Genomic DNA, 18,673 nt, shown 5'->3' with positions numbered 1-18,673 from the left:
GTCAGTACTGCACTGTGGAGGTCTAGAGGAAGTTCTGCCCTTGCTCTCTGACCCTTTGCATCCTGGTCTACCTGGCCAGCTGAGCTAGCTCTCCAGTGAGCTCATTTTGTGGCTGATTTCTACAAGGTGCTCCACATTCCATGATCACACCTGCCTGATAAAAAAAAAAAAATTTTATAAGACTGTTTAAAAGGTAGATTAATGATATATAATTCAGGATGTGACCACTTCCCTGGGATTGCTCAAAAACCGAGGCCCCAGCATCCGGAGGTAGTTTCTTGATGTTAATGTCGCTGGTGATATGGAGCTTGCCTAGAGCTTACCCCCACCAAGGGCACTTTCCTGGCCCACTGATCAGCAACCATGATGATGTGGCCAACTATAGGCTCCACCTCCCCAGAGCCCAAGCCTGGGCCAACTGGGCCTGAGTGGCCATCTCCGGCCCATTAGATATCGTGCTGTTGGTATGAGAATCCTCTTCTCAAAGAGCTTTGGCACCTGCATTTCCCAGGCTGATGTGGAAAGAACAAGGACTAGTCATCTCTGGATTCTAATCTGCATCTGATGACGTTTTTGTGCTCACGCGCAACATGGGAGTAAGTACCGCAACCTCTCAGACCAAGCTCCATGGTGGTAACATTCAAAACATTTGCATGTAAGTTAAGGACCCCACCCCCAGTCTTACAGATATCTTCTTGTTCAGTTCTTCTCATCACCTTAACCAACTCATTCCTATGGTAAGTAGTTGTCGTTAGCTGCTGTCGAGTAAGCTCCCAACTCTTGGTGACCCCATACACAATGGAACAAAACACTGCCCAGTCCGGTGCCATCCCCATGATCAGTTGTGAATAAAACCATTGTGATTCACAGTGTTTTCACTGACTAATTTTTGGAATTAGATCACCAGTCCTTTATTCCGAGTCTGTCTTAGTCTGGAAGCTCTGCTGAAACCTGTTCACTGTCATAGCAACACACAAGCCTCTCCTGACAGATGGTTGGTGGCTGCGCATGAGGTGCGTTGGCCAGGGATTGAACTCAGGTCTCCCACATGGAAGGTGAGGATCCTACCACTGAACCACCAGTGCCTCCTGCTATGGTAAGTAGCAGGAAGTAGAAGAGAAAGAACAGAAGTTAGTTCCTGCTTGGGAGGCATGATGGCATCATTCACTACTAAAAGTGGCCCACTGAACATTGAGCACTGAGCTCTCAGGTTAGACAGCCCATCCTGTGGGCGGAAGGAGTAGAGAGGATGGACACAGAAATTGCAGGGATTTCTTCTGGGGCCTTAAGTGGGAGAGGAGCAGCAGACTTCCTTTATGCAACCTTGAGAAGAGAGGGAGAAGCACTCCTTCTCAGCAGCACTCATGTCTACCTGCATCTCAAGGTCCCCCATCAGAGCTACAAGGAAAACCCAAACAGTATTTGTCCCTGAGAATGACATCATGGTTCCCTGGCCCCTTGCCTACCTCTCTTCCTCTGGTAGACCCAGGACCCGAAACAAGGAGATTGTGACTTCATCTCCTACTTCTTGGCCAGGTGCCCCAAGCCATCTCCACCGACCCGATCTCAAATGGGCTGCACTGGGTCAGAGACACCCGCACCCCACACCTGCCTAGTGCAGGATATCACTGAGAAGAGCTCGCACTGTTCTCATGGTGCCAGGGACGCTGCTGTTCTCCTGGGGACAGTTGAAGCGAAGGGATTTTTTTCCCTGCCTCACTGTATTAGCTAGGCTTGAATAATGCATGTTTCCCTACTAATGCCCTCTATTTGATAATAGGTCCACGTTAGTGCTCATTGGAAATTTTCCTGCTGGGTACACATGGAGAGCAATGCACATCTATAAAAAGAGTTTGAATGTACGTTGGGAAGCAGTGACTCTGGATGTAACTTAATTTTATCAGCATCCACCTTAGACAGTGACTGGCCGGGGAACAAACCCTTGGGGAACTTTTTAATGCAGGCAGAGTGGGGCAACTGGAAGACCACCCTCTTGCGCTGCTGATCACTGTGGGTTTGGGTCTTGGGTTTGGCATGTTACTTGGAGTTCAGAGCAAATATCTGAGTTTTCAGGGCCTGAGCTGAGGAGGGGGCAGCTGCTGGGTATAGTTGACTATGCTTCTGGGGTGGCTTTCACAAGAAAGGAACCTGAGGCTCAGCTGAGAATGCAGCTTCTATTTGGCTGTGTGACCTACAGCAAGTCACGTAAGCTACTTTGAACCCCATTTTTATTATCTATCAAGTACACCTAATAACCAGAGTCCCTGGGTGGTGCAGTTAACACACTTGGCTGCTAGCCAAAAGGTTGAAAATTCGAGTCCACCCATAGGCAGCCTGAAAGAAAGGCCTTGTGATCTACTTTCCCGAAATCAGACATGGAAAACGTCATGGAGCACAGTTCTACTCTGACACACGTGGGGTTGCCATGAATCAGGATTGACTTGACAGCAACTTGTGTGTGTGTGAGAGAGAGAGAGAGAAAGGTATAATAACTACTGGTCAAGCAAGATTGTTGACAGGATAAAACTAAATGAAGTGATTATTGAGGGCCCACCATGGACCAGGCACGGGGGGGCCCAGAGAAATTGAGGGTACAGTAACAAACAAAACAGACAAAAATCCCAGCCTTCATGGAGCTTACTTTCAATATGGGGCAACAATAGACAAAGTAACTAAGTAAATCATACAGCATGTTGAAAGGTTTGGAAGATAAAGCGGGGAAGGGGGTAGGGAGAGCTGAGGCTGGAGGTGCAGTTTTACATGGAGTGGTCGGGGAAGGCCTCCATGTGGAAATGGTACTTGCACCAACACTTGAAGGAAACAAGGGAATGAACCTGTCATGCAGTTACCTGGGACGAAGCGCCGAGGCAACAGGCTGGCTGAAGCAGGAATTGTTGTTGTTATTGTTAGGTTCAGCTGAGTCGGTTCTGACTCATAGCGACCCTATAGGACAGAGTAGAACTGCCCCATAGGGTTTTCAAGGAGCAGCTGGTGGATTCAAACTGCCAACCTTTTGGTAAGCAGCCATACCTCCTAACCACTGGACCACCAGGGCTCCGAAGCAGGAATAAGCCTCATATATTGGCAGAATATTGCATGTGACTGGAGGAGAGTAATGGAGGGAGAGTAGTCAAACATGCGGTTGGAGAGGTCATGGGGAGGGCCTATGGTGTGGGTCCTCATGGGCCGTTTTCTGCTTTTACTCCAGGACAGATGGGTTGCTGCTGAAGAGCTTTGAGCCAAGACGCAATATGGGCTGACTTCTGTCTTAACAGGCTTCCTCTGACCCTTGTGTTGAGAATAGCCTCTATGGAGGCAAAGGTGAAAGATGGAGGCCGCAGCAACAAGGCGAGAGATATCAGAGGTTTGGACCAGGGTGATAGACATGGAGGTTATTATGAGCAGTGCCTGGATTTGAGATATAATTGGAAGGATTTCATGATGGATCATGTGTGGGTATAGGAGAGAGGAGTCAAGGGTGCTGATTTTAGTAAAGAGCTTGTAAGGCACTTAGCCTAGGGCCTGGCACATAGGAAGTGCCTAGTCATAGTTGTAACCATTGTTGGTTATCAGTCTCAGCAGGGCTGAGTCAGCAGGAAGGGGCTAGCTGGAACACAGCAGGGGGATCTGGGACTGGGCAGTTGTACCAAAGCACATAACTAGAGGCAAAGTGAAACCCTTGGAAGCCAGGAGGATGCGTTGGGGAATAGGGGTCATCAGACACTAAGGAGGAGTCCCTGGGTGGTGCAAACAGTTAACACACTTGGCTGCTAACCAAAAGGCTGCCAATTCAAGTCCACCCAGAGATGCCTCGGATGAAAGGCCTGGCAGTCCACGTCCCAAAAATCAGCTATTGAAGACCCTATGGAGCACAGTTCTACTCTTACACACATGTTGTCACCCTGAGGTGAAAGTGACTCAATGGCATCTGGTTTTGGGGTTTTAGACACTAAAGAGGTTGATGGGTACAGAGCAATGTCCTTTGGAATTGTAGAGTTCTGGCTCTGGCATTCTTTTTTTTTTTTAATTGTGCTTTAGACGAAGGTTTACAGAACAAACTAGTTTCTCATTAAACAGTTAGTACACATATTGTTTTATGACATTGGTTAACCACCCCATGACATGTCGATACTCTCCCTTCTCAACCTTAGGTTCCCTATTACCAGCTTTCCTGTCTCCTTCTGCCTTCTAGTCCTTGCCCCAGGGCTGGCGTGCCCCTTTAGTCTTATTTTGTTTCATGGGCCTGTACAATCTTTGGCTGGAGGGGAACCTCGGGAGTGACTTCATTACTGAGCTGAAAGGGTGTCTGGGAGCCATACTCTCAGGGTTTCTGCAGTCTCTGTCAAGCCAGTAAGTCTGGCCTTTCTTTTTTTTTTTTTTTTTTAATAATTTTTATTGAGCTTTAAGTGAACGTTTACAAATCAAGTCAGTCTGTCACATATAAGTTTATATACACCTTACTCCATACTCCCACTTACTCTCCCCCTAATGAGTCAGCCCTTCCAGTCTCTCCTTTCATGACAATTTTACCAGTTTCTAACCCTCTCTACCCTCCTATCTCCCCTCCAGACAGGAGATGCCAACACAGTCTCAAGTGTCCACCTGATACAAGTAGCTCACTCTTCATCAGCATCTCTCTCCAACCCATTGTCCAGTCCCTTCCCTGTCTGATGGGTTGTCTTTGGGAATAGTTCCTGTCCTGGGCCAACAGAAGGTTTGGGGACCATGACCGTTGGGATTCCTCTAGTCTCAGCCAGACCATTAAGTTTGGTCTTTTTATGAGAATTTGGGGTCTGCATCCCACTGATCTCCTGCTCCCTCAGGGGTTCTCTGTTGTGCTCCCTGTCAGGGCAGTCATCGGTTGTGGCTGGGCACCATCTAGTTCTTCTGGTCTCAGGATGATGTAAGTCTCTGGTTCATGTGGCCCTTTCTGTCTCTTGGGCTCATAGTTATCGTGTGACCTTGGTGTTCTTCATTCTCCTTTGATCCAGGTGGGTCGAGACCAATTGATGCACTTAGATGGCCGCTTGTTAGCATTTAAGACCCCAGACGCCACATTTCAAAGTGGGATACAGAATGTTTTCATAATAGTATTATTTTGCCAATTGACTTAGAAGTCCCCTTAAGCCACAGTCCCCAAACTCCTGCCCTTGCTCCGCTGACCTTTGAAGCATTCAGTTTATCCCAGAAATTTCTTTGCTTTTGGTCCAGTCCAGTTGAGCTGACCTTCCATGTATTGAGTATTGTCCTTCCCTTCACCTAAAGTAGTTCTTATCTACTAACTAATCAGTAAATAACCCTCTCCTACCCTCCCTCCCTCCCCCCCACGTAACCACAAAAGTATGTGTTCTTCTCAGTTTATACTATTTCTCAAGATCTTATAATAGTGGTCTTATACAATATTTGTCCTTTTGCCTCTGACTAATTTCCCTCAGCATAGTGCCTTCCAGGTTCCTCCATGTTATGAAATGTTTCACAGATTTGTCACTGTTCTTTATCGATGCGTAGTATTCCATTGTGTGAAGATACCACAATTTATTTAACCATTCATCCGTTGATGGACACCTTGGTTGCTTCCAGCTTTTTGCTATTGTAAACAGAGCTGCAATAAACATGGGTGTCCATATATCTGTTTGTGTGAAGGCTCTTATTTCTCTAGGGTATATTGTGAGGAATGGGATTTCTGGGTTGTATGGTAGTTCTATTTCTAACTGTTTAAGATAACGCCAGATAGATTTCCAAGGTGGTTGTACCATTTTTAAGTTCCCACCAGCAGTGTATAAGAGTTCCAATCTCTCAGCAGCCTCTCCAACATTTATTATTTTGTGTTTTTTGGATTAATGCCAGCCTTGTTGGAGTGAGATGGCATCTCATCGTAGTTTTAATTTGCATTTCTCTAATGGCTAATTATCGAGAACATTTTCTCATGTATCTGTTAGCTGCCTGAATATCTTCTTTAGTGAAGTGCATGTTCATATCCTTTGCCCACTTCTTGATTGGGTTGTTTGTCTTTTTGTGGTTGAGTTTTAACAGAATCATATAGATTTTAGAGATCAGGCACTGGTCGAAGATGTCATAACTGAAAATTCTTTCCCAATCTGTAGGTGGTCTTTTTACTCTTTTGGTGAAGTCTTTAGATGAGCATAGATGTTTGATTTTTAGGAGCTCCCAGTTATCTGGTTTGTCTTCCTCATTTTTGGTAATATTTTGTATTCTGTTTATGCCTTGAATTAGGGCCCCTAGGGTTGTCCCTATTTTTTCTTCCATGATCTTTATCGTTTTAGTCTTTATGTTTAGGTCTTTGATCCACTTGGAGTTAGTTTTTGTGCATGGTGTGAGGTATGGGTCCTGTTTCATTTTTTTGCAAATGGATATCCAGTTATGCCAGCACCATTTGTTAAAAAGACTATCTTTTCCCCAATTAAGTGACACTGGGCCTTTGTCAAATATCAGCTGCTCATATGTGGATGGATTTATATGTGGGTTCTCAATTCTGTTCGATTGGTCTATGTGCCTGTTGTTGTACCAGTACCACGCTATTTTGACTACTGTGGCTGTATAATAGGTTCTAAAATCAGGTAAAGTAAGGCCTCCCACTTTCTTCTTCTTTTTCAGTAATGCTTTACTTATCCGAGGCTTCTTTCCCTTCCATATGAACTTGGTGATTTGTTTCTCCATCACATTAAAAAATGTCATTGGAATTTGGATCGGAAGTGCATTGTATGTATAGATGGCTTTTGGTAGAATAGACATTTTTACTATGTTAAGTCTTCGTATCCATGAGCAAGGTATGTTTTTCCACTTAAGTAGGTCCCTTTTAGTTTCTTGCAGTAGTACTTTGTAGTTTTCTTTGTCTAGCTCTTTTACATCTTTGGTAAGATTTATTCCAAAGTATTTTATCTTCTTGGGGGCTACTGTGAATGGTACTGATTTGGTGATTTCCTCTTCAATGTTCTTTTTGTTGATGTAGAGGAATCCAAGTGATTTTTGTATGTTTATCTTATAACCTGAGACTGCCAAACTCTTCTATTAGTTTCAGAAGTTTTCTGGAGGATTCCTTAGGGTTTTCTGTGTATAAGATCATGTCATCTGCAGATAGAGATAATTTTACTTCCTCCTTGCCAATCCGGATGCCCTTTATTTCTTTGTCTAGCCTAATTGCTCTGGCTAGGACCTCTAGCACAATGTTGAATAAGAGCAGTGATAAAGGGCATCCTTGTCTGGTTCCCGTTCTCAAGGGAATTGCTTTCAGGCCCTCTCCACTTAGAGTGCTGTTGGCTGTTGGCTTTGTATAAATGCCCTTTATTATGTTGAGGAATTTTCCTTTAATTCCTATTTTGGTGAGAGTTTTTAATCATAAATGGGTGTCGGACCTCGTCAAATGCCTCTTCTGCATCAATCGATAAGATCATGTGGCTTTTGTCTTTTGTTTTATTTATATGGTGGATTACATTAATGGTTTTTCTAATATTAAACCAACCTTGCATACCTGGTATAAATCCCACTTGGTCGTGGTGGATTATTTTTTTGATATGGTGTTGAATTCTGTTGGCTAGAATTTTGTTGAGGATTTTTGCGTCTATGTTTATGAGGGATATAGGTCTGTAATTTTCTTTTTTTGTGATGTCTTTACCTGGTTTTGGTATCAGGGAGATGGTGGCTTCATTGAATGAGTTAGGTAGTATTCCGTCATTTTCTATGCTTTGAAATACCTTTAGTAGTAGTGGTGTTAACTCTTCTCTGAAAGTTGGGTAAAACTCTGCAGTAAAGCCGTCCGGGCCAGGGCATTTTTTTGTTGGGAGTTTTTTGATTACCGTTTCAATCTCTTTTTTTGTTATGGGTCTATTTAGTTGTTCTACTTCTGATTGTGTTAGTTTAGGTAGGTAGCGTTTTTCTAGGAATTCGTCCATTTCTTCTAGGTTTGCAAATTTGTTAGAGTACAATTTTCCGTAATAATCTGATACGATTCTTTTAATTTCAGTTGGGTCTGTTGTGATGTGGCCCATCTCGTTTCTTATTCGGGTTATTTGTTTCCTTTCCTGTATTTCTTTAGTCAGTCTGGCCAATGGCTTATCAATTTTGTTAATTTTTTCAAAGAACCAGCTTTTGGCTTTGTTAATTCTTTCAATTGTTTTTCTGTTCTCTAATTCATTTAGTTCAGCTCTAATTTTTATTATTTGTTTTCTTCTGGTGCCTGATGGATTCTTTTGTGGCTCAGTTTCTATTTGTTCAAGTTGTAGGGACAGTTCTCTGATTTTGGCTCTTTCTTCTTTTTGTATGTGTGCATTTATCGATATGAATTGGCCTCTGAGCACTGCTTTTGCTGTGTCCCAGAGGTTTTGATAGGAAGTGTTTTCATTCTTGTTGCATTCAATGAATTTCTTTATTCCCTCCTTAATGTCTTCTATAACCCAGTCTTTTTTGGGCAGGGTATTGTTTAGTTTCCAAGTATTTGATTTCTTTTCCCTGATTTTTCTGTTATTGGTTTCCACTTTTATGGCCTTATGGTCTGAGAAGATGCTTTGTAATATTTCGATGTTTTGGATTCTGCAGAGGTTTGTTTTATGACCTAATATGTGGTCTATTCTAGAGAATGTTCCATGTGCGCTAGAAAAAAAAGTATACTTTGCAGCTTTTGGGTGGAGTGTTCTGTATAAGTCAATGAGGTCAAGTTGGTTGATTGTTGTAAGTAGGTCTTCCGTGTATCTACTGAGCTTCTTACTGGATGTCCTGTCCTTCTCTGAAAGTGGTGTATTGAAGTCTCCTACTATAATTGTGGAGGCGTCTATCTCACTTTTCAGTTCTGTTAAAATTTGTTTTATGTATCTTGCAGCCCTGTCATTGCGTGCATAAATATTTAATATGGTTATATCTTCTTGGTCAATTGTCACTTTAATCATTATGTAGTGTCCTTCTTTATCCTTTGTGGTGGATTTAACTTTAAAGTCTATTTTGTCAGAAATTAATATTGCTACTCCTGCTCTTTTTTGCTTATTGTTTGCTTGATATATTTTTTTCTATCCTTTGAGTTTTAGTTTGTTTGTGTCTCTAAGTCTAAGGTGTGTCTCCTGTAGGCAGCATATAGCCGGATCGTGTTTCTTTATCCAGTCTGAGACTGTCTCTTTATTTGTGCATTTAGTCCATTTACATTCAGCGTAATTGTAGATAAGTATGTGTTTAGTGCTGTCATTTTGATGCCTTTTTATGTGTGTTGTTGACAATTTCATTTTTCCACTTACTTGTTTGTGCTGAGACATTTTTCTTTGTAAATTGTGTGTTCCTCATTTTCATAGTATTTGACTTTATGTTTGCTGAGTTGTTATGTTTTTCTTGGTTTTTATTTTGAGTTATGGAGTTATTATACCTCTTTGTGGTTACCTTAATATTTACCCCTATTTTCTAAGTAAAAACCTAACTTGTATTGTCCTATATCACCTTGTATCCCTCTCCATATGGCAGTTCTGTGCCACCTGTATTTAGTCCCTCTTTTTGATTATTGTGATCTTTTACATATTGACTTCAATGATTCCCTGTTCTGAGCGTTTTTTTCTCTTTAAAATTAATCTTAATTTGTTTTTGTGATTTCCCTATTTGAGCTGATATCAGGATGTTCTGTTCTGTGACCTTGTGTTGTGCTGGTATCTGATATTATTGGTTTTCTGACCAAACAATTTCCTTTAGTATTTCTTGTATCTTTGGTTTGGTTTTTTGCAAATTCTCTAAGCTTGTGTTTATCTGTAAATGTCTTAATTTCACCTTCATATTTTAGAGAGAGTTTTGCTGGATATATGATCCTTGTTTGGCAGTTTTTCTCCTTCAGCGCTCTATATATGTCATCCCATTGCCTTCTTGACTGCATGGTTTCTGCTGAGTAGTCTGAACTTATTGATTCTCCTTTGTAGGAGACCTTTCTGGCCTTTCTTTTTGAGTTAGATTTTGTTCTACATTTTTCTCCAGCTCTGCCTGGGACCATCTATTGTGATCCTTGTCGGAGCAGTTAGTGGTTGTAGCTAGACATTATCTAGTTGTACTGGACTCAGTCTGGTGGAGGCTGTGGTAGATGTGGTCCATTAGTCCTTTGGACTAATCTTTCCCTTCTATCTTTAGTTTTCTCATTCTTCCTTGCTTCTGAAGGGGTGAGACCAGTGGAGTACCCTATATGGCCGCTCACAGGCTTTTAAGACCCCAGACACTACTCACTACAGTAGAATGCAGAACTTATTCCTTATAAACTATGTTATGCCAGTTGAGCTAGATGTTCCCCAAGACCACAGTCCCCATAGACCTCAGCCCAGCAATTTGGTCCCTCAGGGAGTTTGGATGTATCTATGGAGCTTCCATGACCTTGCCTTGTACGAGTTGTGCTGGCTTCCCCAGTACTGTGTACTGGCTTACCCTTCACCAAAGTTACCACTTACCTTATAGTCTATTTAGTGTTTTTTCATCCCCACCCCTCCCCACCCTCATAGCCATCAAAGGTTTTCTTTTTGTGTGTAAACATTTACATGAGTTTTACAGTAGTAGTCTCCTACAATATTTGTCCTTTTGTGATTGGCTTATTTCACTAGCATAGTCCATGATTCATCTATGTTATGAGATGCTTCACAGATTCATTGTTGTTCTGTTGTGTAATACTCCATTGTGTGTATGTACTGCAGTTCGTTTATCCATTCATCTGTTGATGGGCATCTAGGTTGTTTCCATCTTTTGCTATTGTGAACAAGGCTGCAGTGAACATGGGTGTGCATATGTCTATTCATGTGATGACTCTTATTTCTCTAGGATATATTCCTAGGAGTAGGATTGCTGGATCATATGGTATTTCTAATTCTAGCTTTCTAAGGAACCGCCATATTGCCTTCCGAAATGGTTGTATCATTTTGCATTCCCACCAGCAGTGCATAAGAGTTCCGATCTCCCCACAGCCTCTTCAACATTTGTTATTTCCTTTTCTTTTGATTCGTGCCAGTAATGGCAGGGTGAGATGGCATCTCATTGTGGTTTTGATTTGCATTTCTCTAATTTTTTTTTTTTAATGTCTAGTGATCAGGTGCATTTCCTCATATGCCTGTTGGCCACTTGAATGTCTTCTTTGGTGAAGTGTCTGTTCATTCCTTTGCCCATTTTTAAATTGGATTATTTCTCTTTTTGTTGTAGAGTTTGGATTTTCTTATAGATTTTAGAGGTTAGACTTTTGTCTGATTTGTAATAGCAAAACATTTTTTTTCCCAATCTGTAGGTTCTCTTTTTACTCTTTTGATGAAGTCTTTTGATGAGCATAAGTGTTTAACTTTTAGAAGATCCCAGTTATCTAGCTCATCTTCTGGAGTTTGTGTGTTGTTGCTTGTGGTTTGTATCCTGTTAATGCCATGTCTTAGGGCCTCTAGGGTTGATCCTATTTTTTCTTCTATGAACTTCATAGTTTTTGGCTTTATATTTAGGTCTTTGATCCATTTTGAATTAGTTTTTGGGTATGGTGGGAGGTATCAGTCCTGTTTCTTTTTTTTTTTTTTTTTTTGCAGATGGACATCCAGTTTTGCCAGCACAGTTTGTTAAAAAGACTGTTTTTCCTCATTCGATGGACTTTGGGCTCTTGTCGAAGATCAGGTGACCATAGGTGGATGGATTTCCATCTGGATTCTCACTTCCGTTCCATTGGTCAATGTATCTTTTGTTATACCAGTACCAGGCTGTTTTGACTACTGTAGCTGTATAGTAGGTTCTCAGGTCAGGTAGTGTGAGTCCTCCTACTTTATTCTTCTTCTTCAAGACTGCTTTACTTATCCAGGGCCTCTTCCTTTTCCATATAAAGTTAATGACAATTTTTTCCATCTCTTTAAAGAATGTTGTTGGTATTTGGATTGGGATTGCATTGTATTTGTAAATTGCTTTGGGTAGAATTGTCTTTTCACAATGTTGAGTCTACCTATCCATGAGCATGGTATGTTTTTCCATTTATGTAGATCTCTTTTGGTTTCTTGCAGTAATGCTTTGTAGTTTTCTTTGTACAGGTTTTTTACATCCCTGGTTATATTTACTCCTAAGTATTTTATTTTTTTAGGGGCTATTATGAATGGTATTGCTTTCCTGATTTCCTTTTCATCATTCTGTCTATTGGTGTATAGGAATCCAACTGATTTTTGTATATTTATCTTATATCCTTCTACTCTGCTGAACCTTTCTGTTAGTTTGGTTCTGGCATTCTTTGTGTGCTATTTGGCAAAGTCCTAGTGAGCTGTGAACTGGGCTTACAGTGACAGGGTCAAGGCTGATTCAACCCAACAGGTACCTCACCTGAGCCAGACACCATCCACCAGCAACCTCAAGGACTTAGCCTCACCTACTGGCAACAGGCTTGGCCTCTGCACATTTGCTCAAGTTATTCTTTCACATGTGCGCACACGTGAAAGATTCTCCTTGAATCACCAAAAGCCAAATCCGTAAAGCCTCGCTTAAGCACCACCAACTCAATTAAGCCCACATTGTTCTCCCCTGGTTCCTTCATTTGATAAATATTTATTAAGCAATGTGCCCCACCACTCAACTGTCAGTTTTTCATACTGTGCTGGTTTGCATGTTGCTGTGATGCTAGAAGCTATGCCAACAGCATTTCAAATACAAGCAGGGTCATTCATGGTGGATAGGTTTCAGCGGAGCCTCCAGACTAAGACAGATTAGGAAGAAAGGCCTAAAGATCTACTTCCAAAAATTAACCAATAAAAACCTTATGGATCGCAAGAGAATATTGTCAGATACAGTGCTGGAAGATGAGCCCCTCAGGTTGGAAGGCACTCAAAATACGACTGGGAAAGCCCTCAGTGAGATGAGTTGACACAACAGTCAAAACAATGGGCTCAAACATATCAAAGGTCATGAAGATGGTACAAGATTAGGCAGTGTTTTGTTCTGTTATAGATAAGGTCACTATGAGTCAGAGCTAACTTGATGGCAACTAACAGCAACAACACCTATGTGTACCAGGTACTTCCAGGTGCTGGGGCTACAGCAACAAACAAGACAGATGAGGTCTTCTGCTCTCATGGAGAGAGGACAGACAGTAAACCAGGCAACATGTACGTGATATCAGATAGATATTAAGTGTTCTGACTAGTAACAGTCTAAGGAGAGACTGGGTGGCTACTTTAGACTTCTCTTTTGGACATGTTAATTTTAAAGTGTATATTTATACATCCAAATAAGATGTAAAGTAGGCAGCTGGATATATGCCTGGAGTTCAAGGAAAGGTGGTTGGAGATGGAAATCTGTGTGGTTTAAAGCCCCAGAATGAGCTTGGTGTTTTGAGGCATGTACCCCTAGCTTCTGATTCTAACTCTATTGACTCTATGACTCCGGGCAAGTTACTTAACTTCTTTGAGCCTCAGTTTTCTCATATGTAAAATAGGCTTATAATAGCTCCCTCGTAGGTTTATTTTTATTTGTAAAAATATCAGTGCTGAGTAAGGTGTGTGGCAATAAATGTTCGTCCTCCCTCTTCAAATTCCCCTTCCTGCACACTTGGTTCCACACTGTCTTACTTTAGGGGTTGTCTTAATCATCTAGTGCTTCTAAGACAGAAATACCACAAGTAGATGGCTTTAACAAAGAGAAATTTATTCTCTCACAGTCTAGTAGGCTAGAAGTTCGAATTTAGGGTGCCAAGTCCAGGGGAAGGCTTTCTCTCTGCGTCAGCTCAGGAGGAAGTTCTCTGTCATCAATCTTCCCCTGAACTTGGAGCATCTCAGTGCAGGAACCTTGGATCCAAATGATGTGCTCTGCTCCTGGCGTTGCTTTCTTCGTGGTATGAGGTCCCCCATCTCTCTCTTTGCTTCCCTTTCCTTTTATCTATTGTAAAATAAAAGGTGGTACAGGCCACACCCCAGGGAAACTCCCCTTACACTGAATCAGGGATGTGACCTGAGCAAGGGTATTACATCCCACCCTAATACTCTTCAACATAATCCAATCTTGCCTCATTAACCACAGGCAGAGATTAGGATTTACAGCATATAAGAAAATTGTAACAATCACAAAATGGAAGAGAACCACACAATACTGAGAATTATGGCCTAACAAAGTTACCACATATTTTGGGGGGACACAGTTTATTCATGATAGGGGTGTTAGTCTGTTGCCTCTGTCAGACTGTGAGCTGCCAACCACAAGACAAGGACATTGCCTAGTGCTTCTCTCTCTCCCACAGTCCCAAGACGGTATTGGTCACAAAGTAGAGACCTATTGATTGGCTGATAGAGCACTGTTCCTCATTCACTCACTCATTCATTCCTTCAACAAGCACTACAGGGCATCAGACTATGAGGAAACAGAAGTGAATAAAAGCAAGGATCCCTGCAGTCCAGTGAGGGAGTCAGACATAGCATGATGTAGCCCACAGGGTGATGGATGCAGGGAACTCTTGTGGGATCTAGGCACTGTTAATATGTAAACGCTTGACTCTGTTGGACAGGTGAGGCAACAGGGTCTCTAGGCAACTATAATGCTCAAAACTGAGTAGGAGGCAGGGCAGAGCTTCCTTTTTGGAACAGTACCTAGCAGCAAACAGGGAAAGTTCAGAAAAAGCTGAGCATGGTGTGTTGACTAGGCCCAGAGCTCCTGGAAGGCACATCAGATGTGAGGCCCAGGATAGCTCAATCATTCCAGACCTCTCCAACCTGTGAAGGCAAGGGCCTTGGTGAGTCCTGACATATCAGTTAGCTACTGCCACAAAAATGCTACGTAAAACCACCCCCAAAACTTAATGACTTAGAAAAATACAATTCTTAGAGATGTGCAGGTTGTCTGAGGATCAGCCAATCTTGGCTTAACCTGCTCACGTGTCTGCGTAGATGGGTCAATCTAGGCTGGGCTCAGCTAAGCAGACTGACTGCACCTCGTGTCTCTCATCCTCCTGGGAACAGCCATGTCTTCTCACAATGATAGCAGAGATGCAAGAGGGCAAACCTAATCTGGCAGGTGCTTCTCAAGCCTGTGGACTTGTGGAGCCCTCCAAAATCCCAATGGCCAAAGCAAATCATGTGGCCAAGCCCAAGTCAAGGGGTGGGGCAGTATACTCCACCTCTTTAATGGGAGGGACTACAAAGTCATATTGCAAAGGATGTGGCTACATGTAGGGGTGAAAACATGGGCCATAACCCAGTCTACCACACCTGGTCAAGGCTGGTTCAGGAATTGGACAATGCCGAATCTGCAGGGGAGTCGCTGGGTGATGCAAATAGTTAAGGCGCTTAGCTGCTAACCAAAAGGTTAGATGTTTGAGTTCACCAGAGGCACCTGAGAAGAAAGGCCCAGCAATCTACTTCTGAAAAAATCAACCATTGAAAATATTATGGACACAGTTCTACTCTGACACACATGAGGTCTCCATGAGTTGAAATCAACTCCTCGGCAACTGGTTTCTGGAAACCACTGCAAGGGGCAGAGCTGCAGAGGGTGGGCTGCAGAGCTTCACACAGTAGGTGCCCAATAGAAGTTTGCTGAGGAGAAAATATAATTCAGTAGTTTTAATGACATCTCAGACATCTGGGAAAGGCTGGGAGGGGGTCCCAGAGCCTCTCAAAGCACGCTGGGTGGGAGGCCAACTAATCTGCCTACCCTAGAGGGCCAGCTTGATGGCAGCTCTTCCTCCATGTCTGAGGTCCTGCTGGAGGTGGACACTACCCTTGGCCTGTCCCTGTTCGGAGGAGCTCCATGAGTGTCCCAAACCAAGAGAGGGCCCCAATCCTGGTCACACAGAACACATTAAACTGTTTTTCCTCTTATCTCTCTCTAGTCAAGAAGCAAATCGAATTGAAGTCCCGAGGTGTGAAGCTGATGCCCAGCAAAGATAACAGCCAGAAGACGTCTGTGTGTAAGTGTCTGCCCGCCTGCCTGCCTGCCGGGCCTCTCGCTTGAGGTCAGACCCGCCGGCGCTACGGCCTCAGGGAGGCCAGATGACAGTGTAATGATTTCCCTTCCGCCTGCTTCCCCTCCATTCTGGGCTCTGCGCTGACCTGGTGGCCGCCCTGGGGCCTGCCCCTTGCCGCCTTCTCCTCCTCCTCCCATTTCCTTCCTTTTCCTCTTTCTCCCTCACTTCCCATTTTAACTGCAGTCCAGGGAGTCATTACTCTACATTTCTCGCTTTATTTTTCCTTTTGAATCACTTTCACCTGCTAAGACAGTCCGCTCCTCCTCTAGGAGCCAATAACCTCGGGCTGTGATCTTGGGGGCTGCAGCACCCCAGTCCCAGCTCCCAAGGCCTGATTGGGAAGGGAAGGGAAAGAAGTACCCTTTTCAGGGCCTAGCCGCTTCCTCCAGGCTCCCTGGACCTGGCCAGGCAAAGAAGAGGGGACTAGCGGGTAGGGCCCTGGCTCTCGGTGATGGGGCAGTGCGGGGGGCTCTCAGCTTGGGCATGGGAAGATTATGTCTGTGGGAACACGTTCCTGCTGCCGGTGTTTGGAAGATTAAAAGGGGTTTAGTGCTAGGGAATAGTCTGAAATGTTGCCTCAGAAGCATGTGATGGGAACCTGTGCTACGGAGCTTCTGAGCCCAGCACAGGAAGAGGTTTGAGAATGTTCTGGGCCACCCAGAGGGCTGCTGCTGAAAGCAGAGAGGTTTTTTCAAGAAATCTTTTGTTTTCATTCTGGGGTGGAGGTGTGTTGAGAGCCTTCTTTGGTCCCCCAAATGACTGACTTCCTGGTTTTCCCTTCTGTGTCTTATCTCCTCTGTCTCTCTCCCTCTGCACTTTTTTCTCCCTCTTTCCTCTTTTCTCTCCATCCTTTCTTCACCCTCTCTGCTCTCCCTTCTTTCTCTCTGCGCCTGTGTTGGTGCCTGACTCGCTCCGCCCTCCCGCGGCCCTACTCTCTCTTTCTTTCACCTTCACATGCTTGCCTTCCTGTGATGTTAGAACAGCATTGAGCAGAAGTGGAGCACAGCCACTGGTGGTCCCAGAGCTCTGGGCAGATGTGTGTGAAGGGACTGGGGATGGCAAAGAGGCAGTTTGGTCCAGAGGCCCCGAGTGAACTGAAACTGCGGGTGGGGACTTTCTCTGGTCTTTTAAGTCCTCGAGTTGGGACGGGGCACCACTGGCAGTCAGATAAGGCTGGGGACCAATGTGGCTCTCATCACATCCCACGGGGCCTGGAGGGCAGAGGGCAGCCAGGAGACTCTGCTTCTGTGCTTTACTGGGGGATGGAGCCAGAAGCCAGGATTGCTGAAAGTTAGGCCAGGAATCTGCAGAGAACGCTAGAGTCACACCCCTGGGCCTCACCGTGTCTTTCCATCTGTGGTCACAGGAGACCAGATGAACTGAGACAGGAACGGATTCACTTCACAGTTGCCCTGGAGCCACAGCCAAACCTTAAGGAAATAGCCCTGATGTGGGAGGGAAGTTTTTACCCCAGTTGTGGTCCTCAGGTAGCCCTGTTCCCTCAGGCACTAACCTCTGGGTTTCGCATCTATAGAATGCAAGTCTATCCACCCTACCTTCCTTTCAGGGGACCTGTTGGTTCTGACATGGGCCTTCTCAACCTAGGTCTTCAGAAGGTCCTTGAGCTCGCTGAAAAGTGACATGTGAAGTTGTGGGTGTGTTTTTCTGGGGAGGGGGACCATGGTTTCCATTAGCTATGCAGAGATGTCCAATGTCTAAAACTTACCCCAGAAAGGTAGAGAAACCTGATCCTAATGAGATAATGCAAGAACTCTTTGAAAGAAAAAGTACATAGATATAGATATACATACAGCTCTCTACCAACAAGGCATTGATCTCAGCTCTCGGCTTTCCCCAGAGAATGGGTGTGTGGCTCAAGCAGCCTCGGAGGCAGGTGGTCTACATTTTTGCAGGCGTCTGGTCCTTTGTGTCCTGGCCACATTTCCTGTGAACAGGTGTCCTGAACTCCAGGGAAAGGGTGGACCACGTGAGTGTCTCATCCTACTCACTGCCTTCACCAGACTGTCCATGGGTACCATAGATCCCATTGGCCATCGGGTCTGACCACCCACATGTCTGTACCTTTGGGTAGAAGTCATTGCCTTTCTGAGCATGTTTTGGCTATTTCTTCACCACAGGGGCCCTGATGGGGCTAGGGTAAGGATCATCCTCCCTTCTCTTCCCTTTTCAGCCTACAGCAAATTAATGTTATAAGCAAGCAGCTGGTTTTGAATAGGCAGTGAAGGCTGGAATGAAGAAGGGGAAGGGGAAAGTCCTTTTGCATTCATAATTTAGACAGTAAACTATTCACTGAGGTTTAAGTTGGCTTGTTTCCTGGGAAACCTTAAAGTCCTCCACAGGGAAGAGAGCACTGGGGGTGTGAGCTGCATCACAGGTGGTGTTGGTAATGTCCTGGATGGTGCCTGAGCCTCATTGTGGTCTGGCTGATGAAAGGGGAGGCAGCGGGGTCTACTCCATGGGTCAGGGGCTGTGTTCAGTGGGTGGGTTTTGCCATGGTCTCTCCATTCTAGTTCAGCCTATCCTCATCAGTCAGCCGTTTGGTCTGTCTTCTTACTGGGTGGTATTAATACCAAACAGGAGGGCAAAGACGGGACAGGAAATTCCTCTGTATCCTCAGTGTGCTACACTGGGCTATGTGGTTCCTATGCAGTGATCACTGGAGTTGTTGGGATGGGTGTGGAACCTAGGCAGGCTTAAGTAAGCAGGACCTACAGAAGGTGGGTGCTTAGC

General features: G+C 44.1%; 1 protein-coding gene across 1 annotated transcript in view; it reads left to right on the top strand.

Moving 5' to 3' along the window:
* Positions 1-18,673, top strand: part of CSMD2 (CUB and Sushi multiple domains 2) — a 786,100-nt gene that overhangs the window by 410,866 nt on the left and 356,561 nt on the right. Inside the window, exon 7 of the mRNA XM_049878694.1 lies at positions 15,788-15,865. Coding sequence (XP_049734651.1) covers positions 15,788-15,865 — 78 coding nt within the window. The remainder of the gene's footprint in view (positions 1-15,787; positions 15,866-18,673) is intronic.

Source organism: Elephas maximus, chromosome 3 (assembly GCF_024166365.1).
Source record: "Elephas maximus indicus isolate mEleMax1 chromosome 3, mEleMax1 primary haplotype, whole genome shotgun sequence".
NCBI lineage: Eukaryota > Metazoa > Chordata > Mammalia > Proboscidea > Elephantidae > Elephas > Elephas maximus.
This window is presented reverse-complemented; position numbering and strand designations above follow the sequence as displayed.